A 22,230-nucleotide genomic window follows, 5' to 3' on the forward strand; every position below is an offset into this window, starting at 1 on the left:
GTGTGGTCCATAGCGGGTAGCAACCCAATACAGGTTATATGGCATGATTCCCTCTTGTCACCTTCTGACCAGCAAAGTCAATAGGGAAGCCAGATTCACTTTAATAACTGTGTTTTTTCTTAAAAAATAAATTTTATGTATAAACAAACACGTACAACAAGACAAAACATTTAAAAATTGGACAATTTGTGACGCGACCTGCATTAAAATTCTAACAGTGTTTCTTTCCCATTACACAAGTCATATTTACATAATGCACCAAATCCTAGCAATGATCTTAATCAGATACAGTGGTCCCTTGACTTTCGCGGGGCCGACATTCGCGGAAAGGCTATACCACGGGTTTTCAAAAAATATTAATTAAAAATACTCCGTATTTTTTTTTTAACAAAACGGGTTTTCCTGCGGCTGCCCAATGTGCAATACTGTGCATTTTAACTCTCCTCCTACCCCCCCCCCAGCCGTCCTGCTTCTTTAAATAAAGGCTCCGCTTCCGATCCCTCCCCTTTAATTCTCGGAGTGTTCGTAGGCTCCACTTGAAGCCGAGTCTTACTGCCACCTGCCGCCTCTTTTCCCTTAGTGGTAGCGTCTGACCACCCAGCTGACCGGCCTGGGATCCCGGCTTCGAGCCCTGGCCTGGATCCAAAGCTTGAGCTTCCCCTTCCCCTGCCCTGACCCTGAGCACCGGTGCCACCGCTGGCATGGGAGACACCGGCAGCGAGCACAGCAAAGCCCCCAGCTTGCTGCCCCGTTGCCCTGCAGGTTCTGGGGGTAAGTAAAACCAGAAATGGAGCAGGGAGGGGGAGGAAGGAAGGAAGGGAGCGTCTCTACTTCGCAGAAATTTGACTTTCGCGGGCGGTTTTGGAACGTATCCCCCACAAAAGTCAAGGGACCACTGTATACCGTTTTTTTTTTAAAAAATCCCTTTTATATCCAAAACTCTGACCTTTACTTTCCAAGTTTCTTGCTACTTACTAAATTCACTTAGCAAATGTTTCACTTTGCAACAGAAGTGTTGGGCTCAATAGTGGTCTTAAACTGAGAACCTGTAAGAGGATTGCAATTGCAGCCAATTAAAACAAGGCAGCTTCTATTTCGTTTTGTTTTCCGTAGGGCTTGATCCCTTACTGATCCAGGAAGGGCTTGGATCCACTGATCCAAGCCCTTACTGGACAACAGGGCTACAGAAAAAACAATCATCTCCTTTCACTTTCTTTTATTGTATCTTAGCTATGCATTTGATTCGAGGGTTCCGTTCCAGGACCCCTCGCGATGATCGATTTTTCGCGAAGTAGCGGTGCGGAAGTAAAACCACCATCTGCGCATGCGCAGATGGTGTTTTTACTTCCACCGCAGCAGCGAGGAGCCGAAGATTGGGGTTTCCCCGCCGCCTCGCTGCTGCTGCTTATCCGCGCGCGCCGCCGGGGCTTCCCCCACCCACCCGGTTGGTGTTGTTGCTTCCCAGCTGGGAAGCGGGCCCCGCGCGTGCGCCGCCGGGGCTTCCCCCACCCACCCGGTTAGTGTTGTTGCTTCCCAGCTGGGAAGCGGGCCCCGCGCGCGTGCCGCCGGGGCTTCCCCCACCCACCCGGTTAGTGTTGTTGCTTCCCAGCTGGGAAGCGGGCCTCGCGTGCGTGCCGCCGGGGCTTCCCCCACCCACCCGGTTGGTATTGTTGCTTCCCAGCTGGGAAGCGGGCCTCGCGCGCGCGCCGCCGGGGCTCCCCCCACCCACCCGGTTGGTATTGTTGCTTCCCAGCTGGGAAGCGGGCCCCGCGCGTGCGCCGCCGGGGCTTCCCCCACCCACCCGGTTGGTATTGTTGCTTCCCAGCTGGGAAGCGGGCCCCGCGCGTGCGCCGCCGGGGCTTCCCCCACCCACCCGGTTAGTGTTGTTGCTTCCCAGCTGGGAAGCGGGCCCCGCGCGCGTGCCGCCGGGGCTTCCCCCACCCACCCGGTTAGTGTTGTTGCTTCCCAGCTGGGAAGCGGGCCTCGCGCGCGTGCCGCCGGGGCTTCCCCCACCCACCCGGTTGGTATTGTTGCTTCCCAGCTGGGAAGCGGGCCTCGCGCGCGCGCCGCCGGGGCTTCCCCCACCCACCCGGTTGGTATTGTTGCTTCCCAGCTGGGAAGCGGGCCTCGCGCGCGCGCCGCCGGGGCTTCCCCCACCCACCCGGTTGGTATTGTTGCTTCCCAGCTGGGAAGCGGGCCCCGCGCGTGCGCCGCCGGGGCTTCCCCCACCCACCCGGTTGGTGTTGTTGCTTCCCAGCTGGGAAGCGGGCCTCGCGCGCGCGCCGCCGGGGCTTCCCCCACCCACCCGGTTGGTATTGTTGCTTCCCAGCTGGGAAGCGGGCCTCGCGCGCGCGCCGCCGGGGCTTCCCCCACCCACCCGGTTGGTATTGTTGCTTCCCAGCTGGGAAGCGGGCCTCGCGCGTGCGCCGCCGGGGCTTCCCCCACCCACCCGGTTGGTGTTGTTGCTTCCCAGCTGGGAAGCGGGCCCCGCGCGCGCGCCCACGCCGTTGCTCGCGCAACTTACCGGGGCAAGAGGGGGAAGACCCAGGGGAAGCCGCTCAGCCCGGTGGGGAAACTCCACCATCTACGCATGCGTGGCCATAGAAAAAAAGGGCACGCATGCGCAGATGGTGTTGTTTACTTCCGGGTTGAAAACTCGCGATATAGCGTTTAGCGAACATCGAGATCGCGAAACTCGAGGGATCACTGTACATCCAATATGGTACAGTTGTTACAATGCTGTAAAATCTCTTTTCTACTTTTTATTCTTACTTGGCGAGGGAAGCCAACATCTTTGATATGCTGTTTTCGGCTTTCATTGCATCTTATGTATATAAAATTCATGAATCTAGCTAGTGCCCAATAAAAAAGCCAGGGAATATATAATGAAAGAATTGTATCAGCTCTTATTTAGCATTGTTTTATATTCTAATTTCTCAGCTTTGCAATGTCATACAATATAGAAATGCAACAACAGCATTCTCTTACATGGTGCCCTAAAATGTTTGGCATTTTAATCTGCATCATTTCTCGAAACGGTGAGCCAATACTTCTGGGGGAATCCCCAGATTGAGAAAAGCTGCTTTAATAAATTGCTGGCCTTTGGACAGTGACACATTTTATGCATAACATAGGTCTTGATGGTAAAAATATTTTGAATACCTGCATCGTACGACCACTCGGGTTTTTCCCTCTTTCCTGTTAGTTGTGTTTTGTTGCTTCTAAGCAACATAAAATATTCTGCACCTTGGGTGCTTTTAAATGGATGAAGCATTAGCATTTGCTTATCTCTTCTAGTTTTTCCCAATATTCTGTGGGGAAATTAATTTTTAAATATACTTTGCTATAATCTATACACATAATGTTCTTGAAAGATTAGAAAGAAAAACACTGTTTTGCAAAGGTAAAGATAAAACTTCCCAAAGCCAATAAATAAGTTTGCTTTATCATACATTAAGGACTCAGATTTTTGACTAACAGGTTTCAGAGGTTAAAATTGTGTTATCTTATATTAAGGACTTAGATTTTTAGGCTAACAGTTCAAAGTAAGTGTAAGTTCTTAGTTCAATGATGATTTTATCAAAAAGTAGGTTTGGTGTTTTAACATTAAGAGCTGTAGTACTTAGAATTCCACTCAGACAGAATGAAGAATATTTTTATACGCTTTAGCTGTAAAGTTAAGCAGGTTTGATCCTGGCTAATCTCTGGGAGAAAAATCACAAAAGAGAATTCCTATGTGCAAATGAAGAAAGAATGTACAATAATATTACAAATAAAGACTTTTGGTGGACAATTCTAATTTACTTCTATTTTCTGATGAAAAAAATCTACTACAGTAGTACCTCTAGATACAAGTTTAATTCATTCCAGAACCGAGCTCATATGTCGATCAACTCTGATCTCGAACGAATGCCTTTAGACTTTGTTTTTCCCCCGCCGAGATAACTAGAAGCAAGGATTCTTGCGCCACCTAGTGGAAGCTCGGCTCGTATCCCGAATTTGAGCTCAGGTGTCGAACAGAAATTTCGCTCCTGTCGTGGCTCGTAACTTGGAATACTCGCATATGGAGCAGCTCGTATCTAGAGGTACTACTGTACAGTGGTACCTCTACTTAAGAACTGAATTCGTTCTGTGACCAGGTTCTTAAGTAGAAAAGTTTGTAAGTAGAAGCAAATTTTCCCCATAGGAATCAATGTAAAAGCAAATAATGTGTGCAAACTCATTAGGAGAGAAATAAAAGCTAGGAATTTGGGTGGGAGGAGGAGGAGGAAGAAGAGGAGGACAGTCGCTGCCGAAGGAAGAAGGTGAGGTAAGGGGAATCAAAGAAATTCAAAACTTTAAGGCTTTAAAAAAAAAGAGGGACTCTGAGGCGGCGATGAGGAGCACGTGTGTCCTACACACTCGGCGTGAGGCTGCCTCCCATACACTGCGCCAGAGAGAGAAACCCAGGGGGAATGGCAAGAAACTGGCCGGGCCTTCGTGCCGCTCTCAGATTTCCTGGGAAATTTTTCCGGGCTCAGGTTCTTAAGTAGAAAATGGTTCTTAAGAAGAGGCAAAAAAATCTTGAACACCCGGTTCTTATCTAGAAAAGTTCTTAAGTAGAGGCGTTCTTAAGTAGAGGTACCGCTGTACCTTCTATTTTGTTCTTAAGTTCTTAAGTAGAGGCGTTCTTAGATATTTTTAATCAAACATGCCTTAATTAGATAATTTAAAAAACCTTACTGAGAGCCAAATAGTTAATCCTGGTTGTATATTTTACATGACTGTGTCAAGTCTGCTGATGGAACAGCATTTATCGGCAAAACAAAGACACACTTATACATTGATGCATACGAGATATCTTAAGATGCTCAATGACGCCAGAGATCGGCAGGATAAAGAAATAGCTTTCTGCTAAGTAGAATGGACAGAAATGCTGATGATACTGGAGATAAGTGCTGAGAGTCTACAAAATGAAGCCATGGCGACTGTTCTGCTTATTCCACTGGAAGCTGATGCCATGTTCTCTTTGAAGGTATCTTTATACCGATTAAGAATTCCGGGACACAATTGCCTCCTATGTCATAAGGTCCCTGTTAGTTACCCTGTGCTACAATAATACTGGAAATGGAATTTCACCATGTTCTGATTCTAACTTGCTGCTTATTTTAAATTAGGAAGAACAAAATTAATGGAATGAAAAGCGAACTGGGATTGCTGGTTCAATAATTTCATCCAGATCATTCGGTTTTCCCTTACTCAGGATCCTAGGGGTTATCTCTGTATGGTTGCCAAAAAAAAACCCCTGTATAGACTTGCTCTTGATGTCATCAGGAGTCATGGCTGACTTAAGGGAAATGTTATTTTTATGTGTATATTAATAAAATATGGAAAATAAGTTGTCAACCCAAATAAATAAAACCTTTGATCTGTCCATGTACTGTTGTTGCTTCACTGATAAGAATAGCTGCAGCAGATAAGAATAGTGGTTTGTAGATTGTGAGTTTGCGAAAAGATGTTGCCGAAATTTCTGGTAATGTTTGAAAAGGATAGTTTCTTGTGTAAGAGAGTTGTTATTGTACACCGTTACAGGAAGACAATTACTGTACTTTCATAGAAAGATATTCTGCAATCCAATGTGCCTTCATCATTTCATTTGAAAGCGGGCACAATTGTTAGGAGGTTTTTTTGTGCAAAAAGATTAAATCTCTGGTAGTACATGCATATACAATGTTTATGTGCCTGATTGATATGACACAAACATCAATTCTTGTTCTTTGGTGCTTTGATGGATAGTAAGAGATCTGTTGCACAGACTGCATTTTGTTAATAAGAAAAAGCCTGTGTGTATGAATAACATACTCAGACAAATGCGATGTTCAGGCCAAGTTCTTACTTTGCAGAAAGTTTAAGAGCAATGTGTTCTGGCTTCCAGTATTCATGAAGGAAACATATAATGGGTGAAAACAAAGTAGCTAAGCTATTGGGTAAAACACATTTAATCAAAATGTCTGCATAGCTGAAATCATTTACATGTTTCTGCTTTATAGCAGCATTTTTATCTCTGGGTACTTTCCTAGACTCTTGTCTGTAACTGACAGGCTTGTAAAACCTTGATGAACTTCAAAGGTGGTTTGGTATTGCAGTACACAAATTTTCTGGCAAGTCAGACCTATGAATTATTTAATCTGATTAGGTTTGCAAATGTTTAGAAGGTCTTTAGGCCACTTCTCATAAAATATATGCTTCTAGAAACACCAAGTAAAGCAACAACAATAATAGATTTCAAGCCAAGATACTAGCATTTCCCCATGGCTGTTTCCGTTTTATGTATGGTTTGTATGAGATGTATGATTGTTTTTTATATTAAGGGTTTTAAATTGTTTTAACCATTGGATTTGTACTGTTTTATTGTTGTGAGCCGCTCCGAGTCTTTGGAGAGGGGCGGCACACAAAACTAATTAATAATAATAATAATAATAATAATAATAATAATAATAATAATAATTTCAGTAAACCAGACTTTTTCATTCTGATGCTTGGCAAACCATTTGGATTTGCAGTTCACCAAAACTCCTAACTGGGATTGCCAAAATATTTTCTGTGTTTATGTATTTATACTCCTTTGTAATTTGGATTTATAAAGCTGCCCCAACTCAAAACTGATTAATTAATGGGTATTTTTTGCTTTAAAAAAAGCAAACAAAATGAACCTAAAGTAAACTCACATACCAGGAAACACATGTCACAAAACAAATAATACGTAACATCGTGACCTGCTCCAGTGTTTGTGGACAAAGAAGTTTTTAAAAATCAGCTGAAAACTGGCAGGTTTGATGCAGTCTGAACTCTAGAGAGGGGAAAGCCATTTTAAAGGACAGGAGCCATGATGGAATAAACTGTTTACCTCAATTACCATTTAATTGTCAGGACATAAAGACAGATTTTACAGGGTTGGAAGAATTATCAGAAGAAAAACTGACCCTCAGAATGCCAGGGGTTTTGAAGAGAAGAGATATATAGTTTTTCCAAGTAATTGGAAAAAAAAATCCTCCACATCATAACATACAAAAAACAATATACAGTGGTACCTCTACTTAAGAACTTAATTCGTTCTGTGACCAGGTTCTTAAGTAGAAATGTTCTTAAGTAGAAGTCATTTTCCCATAGGAATCAATGTAAAAGCAAATAATGCCATTAGGAAAGAAATAAAAGCTAGGAATTTGAGTGGGAGGAGGAGGAAGAAGAGGAGGAGGAGAGTCACTGCCAAAGGAAGAAGGTGAGATGAGGGGAATCAAAAAAATCCAAAACTTTAAGGCTTAAAAAAAAGGGGGGGGACTCTGAAGTGGCGAGGAGGAGCATGTGCCTCCCATACACCCGGTGCGAGGCTTCCTTCCATATACTGCCTCCCATACACTGGCTGCTGCTGCTGCTGCTGCTACCTGATGCCTCTTCCTTCCCATGCTAAAGGGCTCCCCTCTCCTCTTGCTCGCTCGCTCGCTTTATGACCGGCGCCTTTCCTTCGCTGTGGTGACTCCTCGGCTCCCAGAGCGAAGGGAGCATTTCTTTTCTCTGGGCACTGGCAGAGGTTTATTTCCTGTCCAAGCGCCCAGAGAAAGGAAAATGCTTTGTTCTCTCTGGACAGCCAAGGCCTCCTTAAGTGCCACCGAAAGGCTCCTCTGGCAGCCCAGAAAAGCCTGAGATGGCCGGCATTAAAGGAGGAATGGCAGGAAACTGGCCAGGCCTTCATGCCACTCTCAAATTTCCTGGAAAATTTTCCTGGGCTCGAGTTCTTAAGTAGAAAATGGTTCTTAAGAAGAGGCCCCAAAAAAATAATTGAACACCTAGTTCTTATCTAGAAAAGTTCTTAAGTAGAGGCGTTCTTAAGTAGAGGTACCACTTTACCTTCTATTTCGTTACAATAAAATAGTCTTGAGATAGTAAATCTAATATAATCAAATTATGCATTCTTAAATCCCATCTATTTAATTTCAGTTACCATCACTCCTTATTCCATTCTTTCTAATTTCATCATCCAGATAAATTCCATTAAGCTCTAATTAAGTCCATCATTAATATTCCTTAAACTATTGATAAAAACAATATCTTCAGCATTTTATAATCTTAATATCAAAGCTGTAAGCTGCTCTTATCTCTTAGTACAAATCAAAGAGGTCTCAACTATATATCCCAGATCAACTATATATCTCTTTAGGTTCATCTGTGTTACACAAACCAGTGCAGTTTGGGTAACAGAGATGTTGCATGAATACACTAAGATGCATGCACAACTGCTTGTGCTCCTGCATTTTGACCAGCCTTACTTCCAAATGGTCTTCAAGAACAGACCTATGTACAGCATGTTGCAGTAATCTGCACATGATTCAGGGCTTCTACTCAGATGTTTGGAGAAGAATTGACATTTTGCCACTCTTATCACCAGTGTGTAGGCTGAGACGAGTTCTAGTCAACAAGTCTTAAGGCACTTCATTTCCCTCAAATTCTTCAGTAAACCAAACATTCATTCATTCATTCATTCATTCATTCATTCATTCATTCATTCATTCATTCATTCATTTATTAGATTTGTATGCCGCTCCTCTCCTTAGACTCGGGGTGGCTAACAACAGTAAAAAGACAATATGAACAAATCTAATATTAAAAGTAATGTAAAAAAACCCAATTTTAGAAACCAATCATATATACAGACATACCATGCATAAATTTTAAAAGCCTAGGGGGAAGGGAATATCTTAATTCCCCCATGCCTGACGACAGAGGTGGGTTTTAAGGAGCTTACGAAAGGCAAGGAGGGTGGGGGCAACTCTGATATCTGAGGGGAGTTGGTTCCAGAGGGTCGGGGCCGCCACAGAGAAGGCTCTTCCCCTGGGCCCCGCCAAATGACCTTGTTTAGTCGACGGGACCCGGAGAAGGCCAATTCTGTGGGACCTAACTGGTTGCTGGGATTCGTGTGGCAGAAGACGGTCCCGGAGATATTCTGGTCCGATGCCATGAAGGAATTATAGGTCATAACCAACACTTTGAATTGTGACCGGAAACCGATCGGCAGCCAATGCAGACATTTGTTTTTGATTAGCGTCTGGAGAGAAATTGTGCTATTTTATCAACTGCTCGGGCCATGTTACATAGGTCATCTAAACATAAGGTGAACTGTCTACCGGATTGGATAATCTGGATCTTTCTGGGAAGTGGTTCAATAGATATACAGTTTGAGGTTGTTGGTTCCTTGGGGGTTTATGGTCTGGGATGGATGCCAACTGGACACAGTCCATAGCAGATTGCAAAATTAGTATACAGGAAATTATCACATTGCATCATTGCAAACCACAAAGGAATACCTGGTCTATTTGGTAACTGACAGAATGGCAGCAATGCTGGAGTGGGTGGTGGCACTGTGGCCTAGAGGTTTTGCAGTTTCTTGACAGTGCATCATGTGGGGCAACAATGGTGAATTTATTAACTTTTTAAAAATGTCTGTGGGCTTTGCAGGTCTGCTCGGAAAGCGACATATTGGCAGGCCTGGTCTACAGTGATGAGCAGGGCAATGTCTTATGGAATCATCAGGGGTTGTTTCGAGCTTGTAAAGCAGAGGTGTCAGACTTGATTTCATTGGAGGACGCATCAGGGTTGTGTTTGACCTCTGGTGGCAAGCGGGGGGGGGCATGGTTGGGATGGGTGTGGCCAGACTGGCGTAGCCAGCTCAATGTCACTTGTTGAAGCTCCATTTCTGGGCCTTGAGTTTGCCACTGCTGTGGTAGAATATGTGGAAGTGGCTCATTTTGTCTAGTTGTGGCCATGCCATAGCTGTGGCACGTTATGAACATTTCTGATGGAAAATGTTTATTTCTAGTAAGCTTATGTTGTCAATTTATCCGAATGTGTTTTGTCCACCTGAATTGATGAAGGCTGCTGTAGAATTAGGAGGGAATATACTTGTGTTATCTTGCACAAAATATAAGTGGGCTGGACCTATCAGTGTATTTGATAGTCTATATCAGTGATGGCGAACCTTTTTTTGTTTGTGTGCTGAAAGAGCGTGCACACATGCTATTGCACATGCATGAGTGCCCACACCCATAATTCAATGTCTGGGGAGGGCGAAAACAGCTTCCCTTGCCCCCCAGAAGTCCTCTGGAGGCCATAAAAGGCCTGTTTCCCAACTTCTGGTGGGTCCAGTAGGCTTATTTTTTGCTCTTCCCAGGCTCCAGAGGCTTTCCTGGAGCTGGGGGAGGGTAAAAACACCCTCCCCCATTCTCCCAAAGGGTCTCTGGAAGCCAAAAACGTCTTCCCAGAGCCTCTGTGTGACCCAGCTGGCTGGCACGCACATGCATGTTGGAGCTGAACTGGGTCAACAGCTCACGTGCCAGCAGATATGACTCCATGTGCCACCTGTGGCACCCATGCCATAGGTTCGCCATCACTGGTCTATATTGATGAGTAAAAAAACAGGTTTAAAGATGGAACTGTGGAAGAGGTCACTTATACATTGTTATCAATTCCACTATGTTAAATTTTAGTTTGCAAAATATTTATCATTGGCACATTATGGTTTATATCTTGTAGAATTGCCGGGTGTGTTTGAATTGATGTCCTCTGCTACTGAAATCTGCTTCAGCACCATGACAACTGGAGTAGCAAAAGTTGGGGAATTGCCATTGGAGTCTTTGGTGACTTGCAAACTATGCTTATCTGAATATTCACTGGATAAGATGACTGCTCTTCAGGATTGCAATTGCATCTTTTGTACCTCAGTAAGTATGGACAGCAAGGTATCTATTGTTGAAAGAAAAATAAAAGATTTTTATTATGCTTTATTACATTGAACCCTGTAGGATCAGGGCTGTCTGTTCTAATTGGGTAGCAGAGTTCCATGGCCTCTGTAACAGAACATTCCCTAACTTTTGCTGACATCTTATAGATGCATATTATTACACCTAAAATCCAGCCATACAGATCAAGTGCTTATCTGCCAAGCTGCGGGTCCTTTTTTTATTCCTACTAATCCAGCGAAATAATAATAATAATTTATTAGATTTGTATGCCGCCCCTCTCCGAACACTCGGGGCGGCTCACAGCAGTAATAAAAAGCAGTATAGGAATAGAACAAATCTAATAATAAAAAGATATATAAAACCCCAACAATTAAAAAACCATACAGCACATACATACCAAACATAAAATATAAAAGCCTGGGGGAGATGTCTTAATTCCCCCATGCCTGGCGATATAGGTGGGTCTTGAGTAATTTGTGAAAGACAAGGAGGGTGGGGGCCATTCTAATCTCCGGGGGGAGTTGATTCCAGAGGGCTGGGGCCGCCACAGAGAAGGCTCTTCCTCTGGGGCCTGCCAAATGACATTGTTTGGTCGATGGGACCTGGAGAAGACCAACTCTGGGGACCTTATTGGCCGCTGGGATTTGTGCGGTAGAAGGTGGTTCCGGAGGTATTCTGGTCCAATGATGGAGAAAAAAAGTCATGTAAAGAAGTGCAAAAGTCTTGTCAATCTATCTGTTAATAGGACAACTTTCTGAACATAGAACAGGTCCAAATGTGGTATGGCAAAAGAAATTAATGGGTGGGGTGGGTGGGGAAAGATTGACTTTGAAAATGGGCAGAGTTTGGACTAAGGTGAAAAAAGTATAGAAGTATAGAAAAAAAAGACTTTCTTATGGGATGGGCAGTGACGGAAATTTATTTATTTATTTTATTTATTTATTCGATTTTTTTTTAATGCCGTCCTTCTCCTTAGATTCAGGGCGGCTTACAACATGTTACCAATAGCACTTTTTTAACAGAGCCAGCATATTGCCCCCACGATCCGGGTCCTCATGTTACCCACCTCGGAAGGATGGAAGGCTGAGTCAACCTTGAGCCGGTGATGAGATTTGAACCGCTGACCTACAGATCTACAGTCAGCTTCAGTGGCCTGCAGTACAGCACTTTACCTGCTGCGCCACCCCGGCATGAAATGACTCAGAATAATAACTACTGCTCCATTCTAAAACCTTATCTGGCATATCCAACTCCCCCCACTCATGCTTCTTAGTGTGCATGCTTGCACAAAAGCACACAGATACAAGTGGAATAGCGAGGTCTAGATGAGGTGTCACTCATAAGAAGATGCATATGGTTCCTTTGGCAGGTGCTGACCGAAATATTAGAAGTAACTCCAGAAATTATGCTCTTCATGCTTTCCTTAACACTATTTGGAATTTAGTTCTTTAAAATTCTGCAGTAGAGATAAGGAATTAATAGTGTTCAGGTTTAATTTTTTGTCGGACATGAAAAAAGATTTATCACTCAGTTATCATATCAATTGTAATAGTAAATGCATGGGGAAATTATGAGTGATTTTTACTAAGATTTCTTACTACCAGTTGCTAGGGATTTAAGTGGAAGCTGCTTGTCTGCTTGTGATGGGCCATTCCTTGCCTCCATGATCAATAATAATAATAATAATAATAATAATAATAATAATAATAATAATAATCAGACATGATGCGGTGGCACAGATGATCCACTGGAACTTGTGCCGGAACTACCATTTACCAGTGGCAAAGAACTGGTGGGATCATAAGCCCGAAAAAGTGGTTGAAAATGAGCAAGCAAAACTACTGTGGGACTTCCGACTTCAGACTGACCGAATTCTGAAGCATAACACACCAGACATCCTGATTGTGGAGAAAAAGAAAGTATGGATCATCGACATCGCAATCCCGGGAGACAGAGTTGAGGAGAAGCAGCTAGAGAAATTAGTGAAATACGAAGATCTAAAAATCGAGCTGCAACGACTCTGGCATAAGCCAGTGAAAGTGGCCCCAGTGGTACTTGGCACGCTGGGCGCAGTGCCAAAGGATCTCAGCGGACATTTGAAAACCATCGGAATTGACAAAATCTCCATCTGTCAATTGCAAAAGGCCGCTTTACTGGGATTGGCAAACATAATTCGCCGCTACATCACGCAGTCCTAGGTGCTTGAGAAACGCCCGACTGGTGATGAAATACGAAATCCAGCATAGTGATCTCGTTTGCTGAGTGGTATTGACATAATAATAATAATAATAATAATAATAATAATAATAATAATAATAATAATGATGATAATGATAATAATAATTATTATTATTATTATTTATTAGACTTATATGCTGCCCCTCTCCAAGGACTTGGGTGATGGATGATTTATATAATCCATCACTGCTTTATTTAATTTTTTCCCCACTTGCTGTATGTATGCAGAGCTTTTCATAACGGGCACTAGGATGGTTTCCCATATGAAAATAAAATGTATCAACATAACCCCACTAAAACTGTTTTCCCAGTGCTTCATGTTTTTGGTTTGGAACTTTCAGATCTGAAAACTTTTTCAGTAAAGTAAAATCCAGATTCCGATATCCCATCAAAAGACCCAAACATGTGAATGAAGAGTGCAGTTAAATGAAACTAGTCAATTGAAGATCCCTGACATATTTCTACAGACAGCCACAACTAAGAAGATACCCTGGTTATTGCCCATAGATAAGATCCTGGGAATAGTTCTCAGACGTTAAAGTCTAGACAATACTAGACCAGAAAGGCATCTCAATGGTTATTTGATGTACACCTGCCCATGTATGTATGTATGTAGTAATTCAAATACTAAATTTCCATATTCACGCAGATACAATGGGTTCCTCTTAAGAATGCATCTCAATATTAGTAGCAATCTGTAACAAATATATTCCTATTGCACTCCAGGCCTATATTATCTCTCTACAGAGAGGGGCGGCATACAAATCTATTAAATAATAATAATTATTATTTAATAGATTTGTATGCCGCCCCTCTCTGTAGAGAGATAATATAGGCCTGGAGTGCAACAGGAATATATTTGTTACAGATTGCTACTAATATTGAGATGCATTATTATTATCTATTTTTTATGCACTAAAATATCTCAAAAATCTATATATATGCATGTGACTGGAACAGCGTGTACATCTGAATGAATATTTAAATAATAAATAATTTGAGTGCTGAGGCTCTTTGGGAATTAAGCCAGAAAAGCAGGCTGCCAATAGCTATGACCTAATGAAGAAACCAATGTTCACACCTTTGATGTATAACAACGAATTCTTGAGAATCAGTTTGTATAATTGTAAAAATTTTCATAAAATATTAGTTTGGATCAAGTTGCTCTTTATTAATTTTATTAATATTAATTTACAATAATGTTTGTTGGTATAAAATTGTCTAGAGTAGGGGAAAAAGGCTAAATATTGTACTACTCGTTTTAAAGCAAACACATGCACATTAAAAATGCAGAATTACAAATCCTTGAAGCCTTAAAAATGGCCCCCTAGTATTTGCCAGGAATAGTAGATTGTGGCAACTGAAGTTCAGTGACATAAGACTTCATATTTCACGAAATGTTTGTGGCTTGCATGATCTCTTACAACATTTATGTGAACTTGTAACAAGTTCATTTGGGGTGAGCCTGATCATGTATACTTTGTTTTGAAACCTGAGTATTTGTTAAGCATTTTGTTCACGTAAATTAGAATTCAAGAGAAGATCTTGGGCGTTGCCTTAGTGTCTTTCAGACTTAATAGCTCTTCTTACAAAATCTAATCTTACAATTGAGATAATGTCTATAGATCATTAATTGTATTTTTTCCAAGTTTCATTTCAAGGAAAGTATTTTCATTACAATCATAGAACCTAGAGCAGTGATGGCAAACCTATGGCATGTAACCCGTTACTCTAGCTCAGCTCCAATGTACATGTACAATGCACGCCCCGAGTCTACGAAGAGGGGCGGCATGCAAATCTAAATAATAATAATAATAATAATAACAACAACAACAACAACAACAACAACAACACACCAGACATTGTGATCGTGGAGAAAAAGAAAGTATGGATCACCGACATCGTAATCCCAGGAGACAGCAGAATTGAGGAGAAGCAGCTAAAGAAATTAGTGAAATACGAATATCTAAAAATCGAGCTGCAACGACTCTGGCATAAGCCAGTGAAAGTGGTCCCAGTGGTACTTGGCACGCTGGGCGCAGTGCCAAAGGATCTCAGCGGACACTTGAAAACCATCGGAATTGACAAAATCTCCATCTGTCAATTGCAAAAGGCCGCTTTACTGGGATCAGCAAACATAATTCGCCGCTACATCACGCAGTCCTAGGTGCTTGGGAAGCACCCAACTGGTGATGAAATACGATATCCAGCATAGTGGTCTCGTTTGCTGTGTTGTATTGACATAATAATAATAATAATAATAATAATAATAATAATAATAATAATAATAATACATGTGCGTGCTGGCCAGCTGATTTTTGGCTCACCCGGAGGCTCTGGGAGAGCATTTTCAGCTTCCGGAGAGTCTCTGTGGGGATGGGACAGGGCATGTTTGCCTCTGGAGCCTCGAGACGGCGAAAAACGGGCCTACTGGTCCCACCAGAGGTTGGGAAATAGGCTGTTTTAGGCCTCCAGAGGGCCTCTGCGGGGTGGGGGCAAAGGTGGCCATTTTCACCATTCCCAGGCATTAAATTATGGGTGTGGTCACTCGTGCATGTGAGATAGCACACGCATACGCGCTCCCGGCATCCGAGGAAAAAAAGGTTCGCCATCACTGACCTAGAGGTTAGGATTATTTTTATTGTAACAGTTATACCGTAGTAACAGAATGTTGGAAGTCTGAAGATACATTCCCTTCCCTCACTTTATATTTCTGTGCACTAGGGAGGGGCCTGTTTAGATGTTTATTGAAACTATTCTTTTGGCCCCTCTTAATGTAATTGTTGTCTTGGTAGTTGTTCTTCTTCCTGTCCTTTAAGGCAGAGGTCCCCAACCTTTTTTGCACCAGGGACCGGCTTTCAGCTAGACCAGTTTTCCATGGCCCGGTGGGGGGGGGGAGCTAGCTGTCAGCGGCGCCGTAAAAGGGGCGATCAAGAGAGGAATGGGTGAATGAATGGACGGAGGGTGGGAAGGAAGGAAGGAAAGAGGGAAGGTACAGGAACAGAAGAAGGGTGCAAAGAAGCAAAGAAAGGTGTGAAAGGGGAGAGTAAGAGAGGAAGGAGTGAAAGAAGGGAATGAGGGAGGAAAGAAGGGAGGAAGGAAAAGGAAAGCAAGAAATGGAGGGAGGAAAGGAAGGAAGGAAGGAAGAAAGAAGGAAAGAGGGAAGGGACAGGAACAGAGGAAGGAAGCAAGGAAACTTATGAAAGGGGAGAGTAAGAGAGGAAGGACTGGAGGGAGGGAGGGAAGAAGGTAGGAAGGAGAAAGAAAAGAAATAGAGGAAGGAAAGGTAAAAGAGAGAAAGAAAAAGAGCAAGAAAGAAAGAAAGAAAGAGAAAGAAAGAAAGAAAGAAAGAAAGAAAGAAAGGCAACTTCAAAGAAAGGCTCACTGAGCATCTCTCACTCTCTCTCTCTTTCTATCCCTCTTTCTTTCTTTCTCTTCCTTTCTCTCTCTCCTCTTCCTTTATCTCCTCTTTCTCTCCCCCCTCTCTCCCCCTTTCCCTCTCTCTTTCTCTCTCCCTCTCTTGCTATCTCTCCCCCCTTTCCCTCTCTTTCTCCCTCTCTTTCTCTCTCTCCCCCCTCTCTCTTTCTCTCTCTCTCCCCCTCTTTCTCTCTCTTCTTCTCACTTTCTCTCTCTTGTTTTCTTTCTGTCTCTTTTGCTTTCTCTCTCTCTCACTCTTTCTCTCTTGTTTTGTTTCTCACGCTCTTTCTCTCTCTTGTTCTCTCTCTCTTGCTATCTCTTTCTCTCCCCCCCTTTCTCTCACTCTCTCTTTCTCACTTTCTCTCTATCTTGCTGTCTGTTGCTTTCACTCACTCTCGTTCTCTCTCCGTTCTTCTCAGCGGTGACGCGCGCACGCCCTGCCCGCCTCACATTTGCCGAGATGACTTTCGCCCCGGGCTCTCAGCAAGGGGGTTTGCATGAGAGGCGGGGCCGGCGGAAGGTGATATTCAATGTCAGGGGCGCACGGGCGGTTTTGCGCGCGCTCCCTATCTCCCTGCTAGCCCACTCGGAATACGTATTCAAAATAAGAAAAGCCTTTGCCGGCGAAGGCTTTTCTTATTTTGAATACGTATTCCGAGTGGGCTAGCAGGGAGATAGGGAGCGCGCGCAAAACCGCCCGTGCGCCCCCGACATTGAATATCACCTTCCGCCGGCCCCGCCTCTCATGCAGCCCCCTTGCTGAGAGCCCGGGGCGAAAGTCCTCTCGGCAAATGTGAGGCGGGCAGGGCGTGCGTTCCGGGTGCGGGAGGAGCTGCGGTGAAAGGCAGGAGGTGGCAGAGGAGCAGAGGGGGCAAATCGGGCGGGCGGTGGGCAGCGCGGAAAGGCCGAGGGGGCCCTGGCGCCGCGGACCGGCTGAAAACCCCCAACGGCCCGGTCCCGGTCCGCGGACCGGCGGTTGGAGACCGCCGCTTTAAGGTCATTCCATAAGTTCTCTATATCTACTGATATATCGGACATTGATAAACACAAACAGTGTAATAGTTGCAATAATAGATGCATGGCTTTCCTGATAGTCTTAAAAAAGAATCTGTCTTAACAAGCAATGGGTTGCTACTGGTGCAGCCCGTATCTACAGCCTGGTAGCGGCAGTGGCAGGAGGCTCCACCCACCTATCCCAAATGCTTCTGTGCATGCGCAGAAGCATCATGCACATGTGCAAGTGCATATGCGGACTTGTAGTAATGGGATTTGCAACCTATTAGAGGTCTGAACCAGTTGTGGCCCTATTTTGTCTAATATACCATATAGCAGAGATCTGGACCCTGTATTGAGGCTGCAATTATTAAGCAATTTACCTGTGTAGCATGTCCAATGTATATTTACCTACCCAGCCAAATAGCTGTTAAGACACAGATAATCCTCGAGTCACGACCATAACTGAGCCCAAAATTAATGTTGCTAAGCAAGATAGTTGTTAAGTAGGTTTTGCCCCCTTTTACGTCCTTTCTTGTCGCAGTTGTTAAGTGAATCACTACAATTGCTAAATTAGTAACATGGTTCTTAAGCGAATCCTGCTTTTCCATTAATTTTGTTTGTCAGAAGGTCACAAAAGTTGATCACATGACACTGGGGCACTGCAAGCATCATAAATCTGAATCATTTGCTAAACGTCTGAATTTTGACCAGACAACTACCATCTGAATTACAGGCAGTAATGTACTATCTTCTGAATTACAGGCAGCACATAGAGAGTTATTATCCACACATCGGACTTATGGTCTTTGGATCGTTATCTGGCTGGCTTCTGTGCATCTTGATTAAGTAGGCTTTTGGTCTGATTCAAAAAATAACTGCCCTTAAGCAGGGAGAAAGTTAGTTACAGTACAGTAGTACCTCTAGATACGAGTTTAATTCATTCCAGAATGGAGCTTGTATGTCGGTCAGCTCGTATCTGGAACAAATGGCTTTAGACTTTGTCCCCCCCCCCCCCCCGTGGAGATAACCAGAAGCAAGGATTCTTGCGCCACCTAGTGGAAGCTCGGCTCGTATCCCGAATTTGAGCTCGGGTCTGGAACAGAAATTTCGCTCCCATCGTGGCTCGTATCTTGGAATACTCGCATGTGGAGCAGCTCGTATCTAGAGGTACTACTGTATTTGAATTTTCATTAATATTTTTTGGGATGGCTTGAAGGAAAGTGCAAATTTATATTTGATTTTCTATAAATCAGAGATACTAGTAATATATAGAGAGTATCTCTCTACAGGGGTGTCAAACTGGCAGACCATGGGCCGGACACATCACACAAAAGGGAAAAATGTTCACGGTACATCATTTGATGGCAATGTGATGTCGCAAGTTTGAGGCCTGTGCTATTGAGAGACAAAGAGCATCTTTTCATAGCGAATTCTATAAATTCCTCATTGGTATGAGAAGTTCATCTACACTAAGACTAGTTCTATTACAATGTTTTAAATAAAAACAATGCCTATCAATTTGTCTTTATTAAAACAGCCTAAGATAAAATACAGGAAATAATATAAGGGCAGACTAGATGGATCATGAGGTCGTTTTCTGCCATCAGTCTTCTATGTTTCTGTGTGATCAGCTTCCCTGGTCTTGTGTGATCAGCTGAACGTAACTAGCTGTACGTGGGTGGAATGTGGCCTCTACAAAAGGTTAGCTTAACATTATAAAGCTATCTTATATTGTTTATAGTACAGTGCAGATTGGTATCCAGTTTCTGCTTTGAACAGGTCTCTTGAGAACTGGCAGGTAAACTCATATGTTACTTCCTTTCTTTGTTTTAGGTTAAATTCTTTTGCAGAAATAGAGTTATGCTGCAACATGTGGTTTTAGTTGTTTATCCAGTTTCTCAATGCCTTGTTATTGAGACCTATGCAGAGAAGAATGTGAACCAAGGATGAATGGAATTAGATGGAGTTTGCTTGTGTGCTTCTAGAAATTGTATTATGAGAGACCTATTCCAGTTAGATATACATTTCGCTCTACTATTTCTATTTGATCCCTTTGAACAAAGTGAAGTCACTTAAAATGCTTGTATTCACTTCTCATTTAGCAGCAAACGCTTTTTGAAATGGTACTTCAATTTCTGTATGGTCGGATAATTGATAATTGATCTCAGTAAGCTAAGTGGGATCAGACTTGGTTAGTACATGGATGGGAGAGTACCCAGAACTGCCAGGACTGAAAGCTAGGCTGGGAAATTGAAAAAAGCATGCTAGAAAATGTCAATAGCAAACATTTATCTATTGTTCTTAAGAAAATGACTTGGTAGTGTTCTGCCGGGCTCTATGGTATGACTCTCCCGAAAATTCAAGAGTACAAATTTCACACACACGCACACACACAAAATAACAAATATATTTTTTTAAAGGTGATTGATTATGGGAATCACACCGATAACCATTTTAAAGCTGTAGATTGGCAACTCCCTTGATAGAATTACATCTGGATCCTAAAGCCAATGGCAAGTGTACCTGTTATGTTGGCTGGGCTCCAGATCTCTACATGTATAGTATTTAATTTAAAAATAAAACAGCAAAGCATCTTTCAAACTTAGCCAGATCATTAAAATGTGTTATTTATGTTTCATACTGGAATAAGAGAGCCTGGTGTTTTCCCCCTATAGCTGTATTAAGAGCAAATAGCATGACTACTAGTTGCTGGTTCTGATTATTTGGATGCAGCTTCTCTAAGGCAGTTTGCCAAGACAATTTGAGAAAGGTGTAAAATAATTGCAGTGGAAAATATAGCAAAGGAGCTGTGAGGTCGAATTAGTGGATATATACATCTAGACAATCAAATGGGACTTTTCTGGTTTTGAGAGGTTGCTAAATTAGGGCTGCTTTCCTATGAGTTTATCTAGGAGGAAACACCGTAGCCAGAAGGTCTGATTATATGTGTGTTTTTATTAAAATGTTTCAAGTTTAATATATCAAAATGGGGAAATGAAGTAAAAGTGTGCTTGAACCGAGTATGTGATTGGATTCTGTTGAAACTTGTAGGTTATTAGTAAAAATCTGTAAATGGATATTATAAGCTACTATAATTTACTGAAGCACAAATGACTAAATATAGCTGTTGTGCAGCCTTTCTTTACAAATAGCAATCACAAGTTTTTATTTGTCTTAGCTGTGACCTTCATCCAATGATGCAAGCTGAGAAATCAGTTATCATTAAAAAGCTCATGGCAATAACCCTACCAGACTAGTCCTTTTGTTCGGAAAATTACTGTGTAACGGGTCAATGGCCGGGAAAATGTTTTTATGAGGGAGCTAAACTTTGTTTTATATAATCAGGGTTCAGCATCATGCTATACCATGATTGGCTGTAAATTCATAAGGCACGTTAGGTCAAAGCCCAGAAAACTTACGTTGTGGCTTAGCCTGCTTTGAGAATAAAGTTTACATGAGAAATAAAATCTGTATTTTAGTTGCTTTTAAACTATAGATAATAATAATAATAATAATAATAATAATAATAATAATAATAATACTTCAGACTGACCAAATTCTGAAGCATAACACACCAGACATTGTGATCGTGGAGAAAAAGAAAGTATGGATCATAGACATCGCAATCCCAGGAGACAGAAGAATTGAGGAAAAGCAGCTAGAGAAATTAGTGAAATATGAAGATCTAAAAATCGAGCTACAACGACTCTGGCATAAGCCAGTGAAAGTGGTCCCAGTGGTACTTGGCACGCTGGGCGCAGTGCCAAAGGATCTCAGCGGACATTTGAAAACCATCGGAATTGACAAAATCTCCATCTGTCAATTGCAAAAGGCCGCTTTACTGGGATCGGCAAACATAATTCGCCGCTACATCACGCAGTCCTAGGTGCTTGGGAAGCGCCCGACTGGTGATGAAATACGAAATCCAGCATAGTGATCTCGTTTGCTGTTTTGTACTGATGATAATAATAATAATAATAATAATAATAATAATAATAATAATGCAAACCAGAGCCGACAGCTAGTGCAATAAAGGTTTGCATGGGCAATTCCTTGACAAGATTGAAGGAAAAGTTGATAAGGAGAAGACCTGGTTACGGCTCACTAATGGAACTCTGAAGAAGGAGACAGAAGGCTTGATTCTTGCAAACCAGGAACAGGAAATCAGAACAAATGCAATCAAGGCCAGGATTGAAAAATGCAGACTTTGCAAGGAAGCTGATGAAACAATTTATCACATTCTCAACGGCTGCACAGACGGACTGCAAACAGAGGCACAACTTTATGGCCCAGATGCTTCATTGGTACCTGTGCAATAATTTCCACCTACCAGTGGTAAAGAACTGGTGGGATCATAAACTTGAGAAAGTAGTTGAAAACAAACATGCCAAAATACTATGGGACTTTCGAATTCAAACTGCTAAGGTTTTGGAACAAAATGCACCAGACCTAACGATTGTGGAAAAGAAAAAAAAGTGTGAACCATTGATGTTGCCATACCAGGTGACAGCCGAATTGATGAAAAACAACAAGAAAAACTTAGCCAATATCAGGATCTTAAAATCGAACTACGACGACTCTGGCATAAACCAGTACAAGTGGTCCCAATGGTAATCGGAACACTGGGTGCTGTGCCAAAAGACCTCGGCCGACATTTGAAAACAATAAATACGGACAAAATCATGATCTGTCAGTTGCAAAAGGTCACCGTACTTGGATCTGCGCGCATCATACGAAAATGATACATCACGCATACATCACACAGCCCTAAACACTTGGGAAGAGTTTGACTTGTGATATTGTGATA

At 42.7% G+C, this 22,230-nt stretch overlaps 1 protein-coding gene across 10 annotated transcripts in view; it reads left to right on the top strand.

The window, feature by feature from the left end:
* The window catches only part of RNF144B (ring finger protein 144B), a 94,903-nt gene that overhangs the window by 33,990 nt on the left and 38,683 nt on the right, over positions 1 to 22,230 (top strand). For all 10 annotated transcript variants that reach the window (XM_070747346.1, XM_070747345.1, XM_070747347.1 and 7 more), the window contains one exon: positions 10,564 to 10,751. In XM_070747346.1, the coding sequence (XP_070603447.1) occupies positions 10,587 to 10,751 (165 nt within the window). In that variant the 5' untranslated portion in view covers positions 10,564 to 10,586. The remainder of the gene's footprint in view (positions 1 to 10,563; positions 10,752 to 22,230) is intronic.

The sequence above is a fragment of the Erythrolamprus reginae genome, chromosome 3 (assembly GCF_031021105.1).
Source record: "Erythrolamprus reginae isolate rEryReg1 chromosome 3, rEryReg1.hap1, whole genome shotgun sequence".
Lineage (NCBI taxonomy): Eukaryota > Metazoa > Chordata > Lepidosauria > Squamata > Dipsadidae > Erythrolamprus > Erythrolamprus reginae.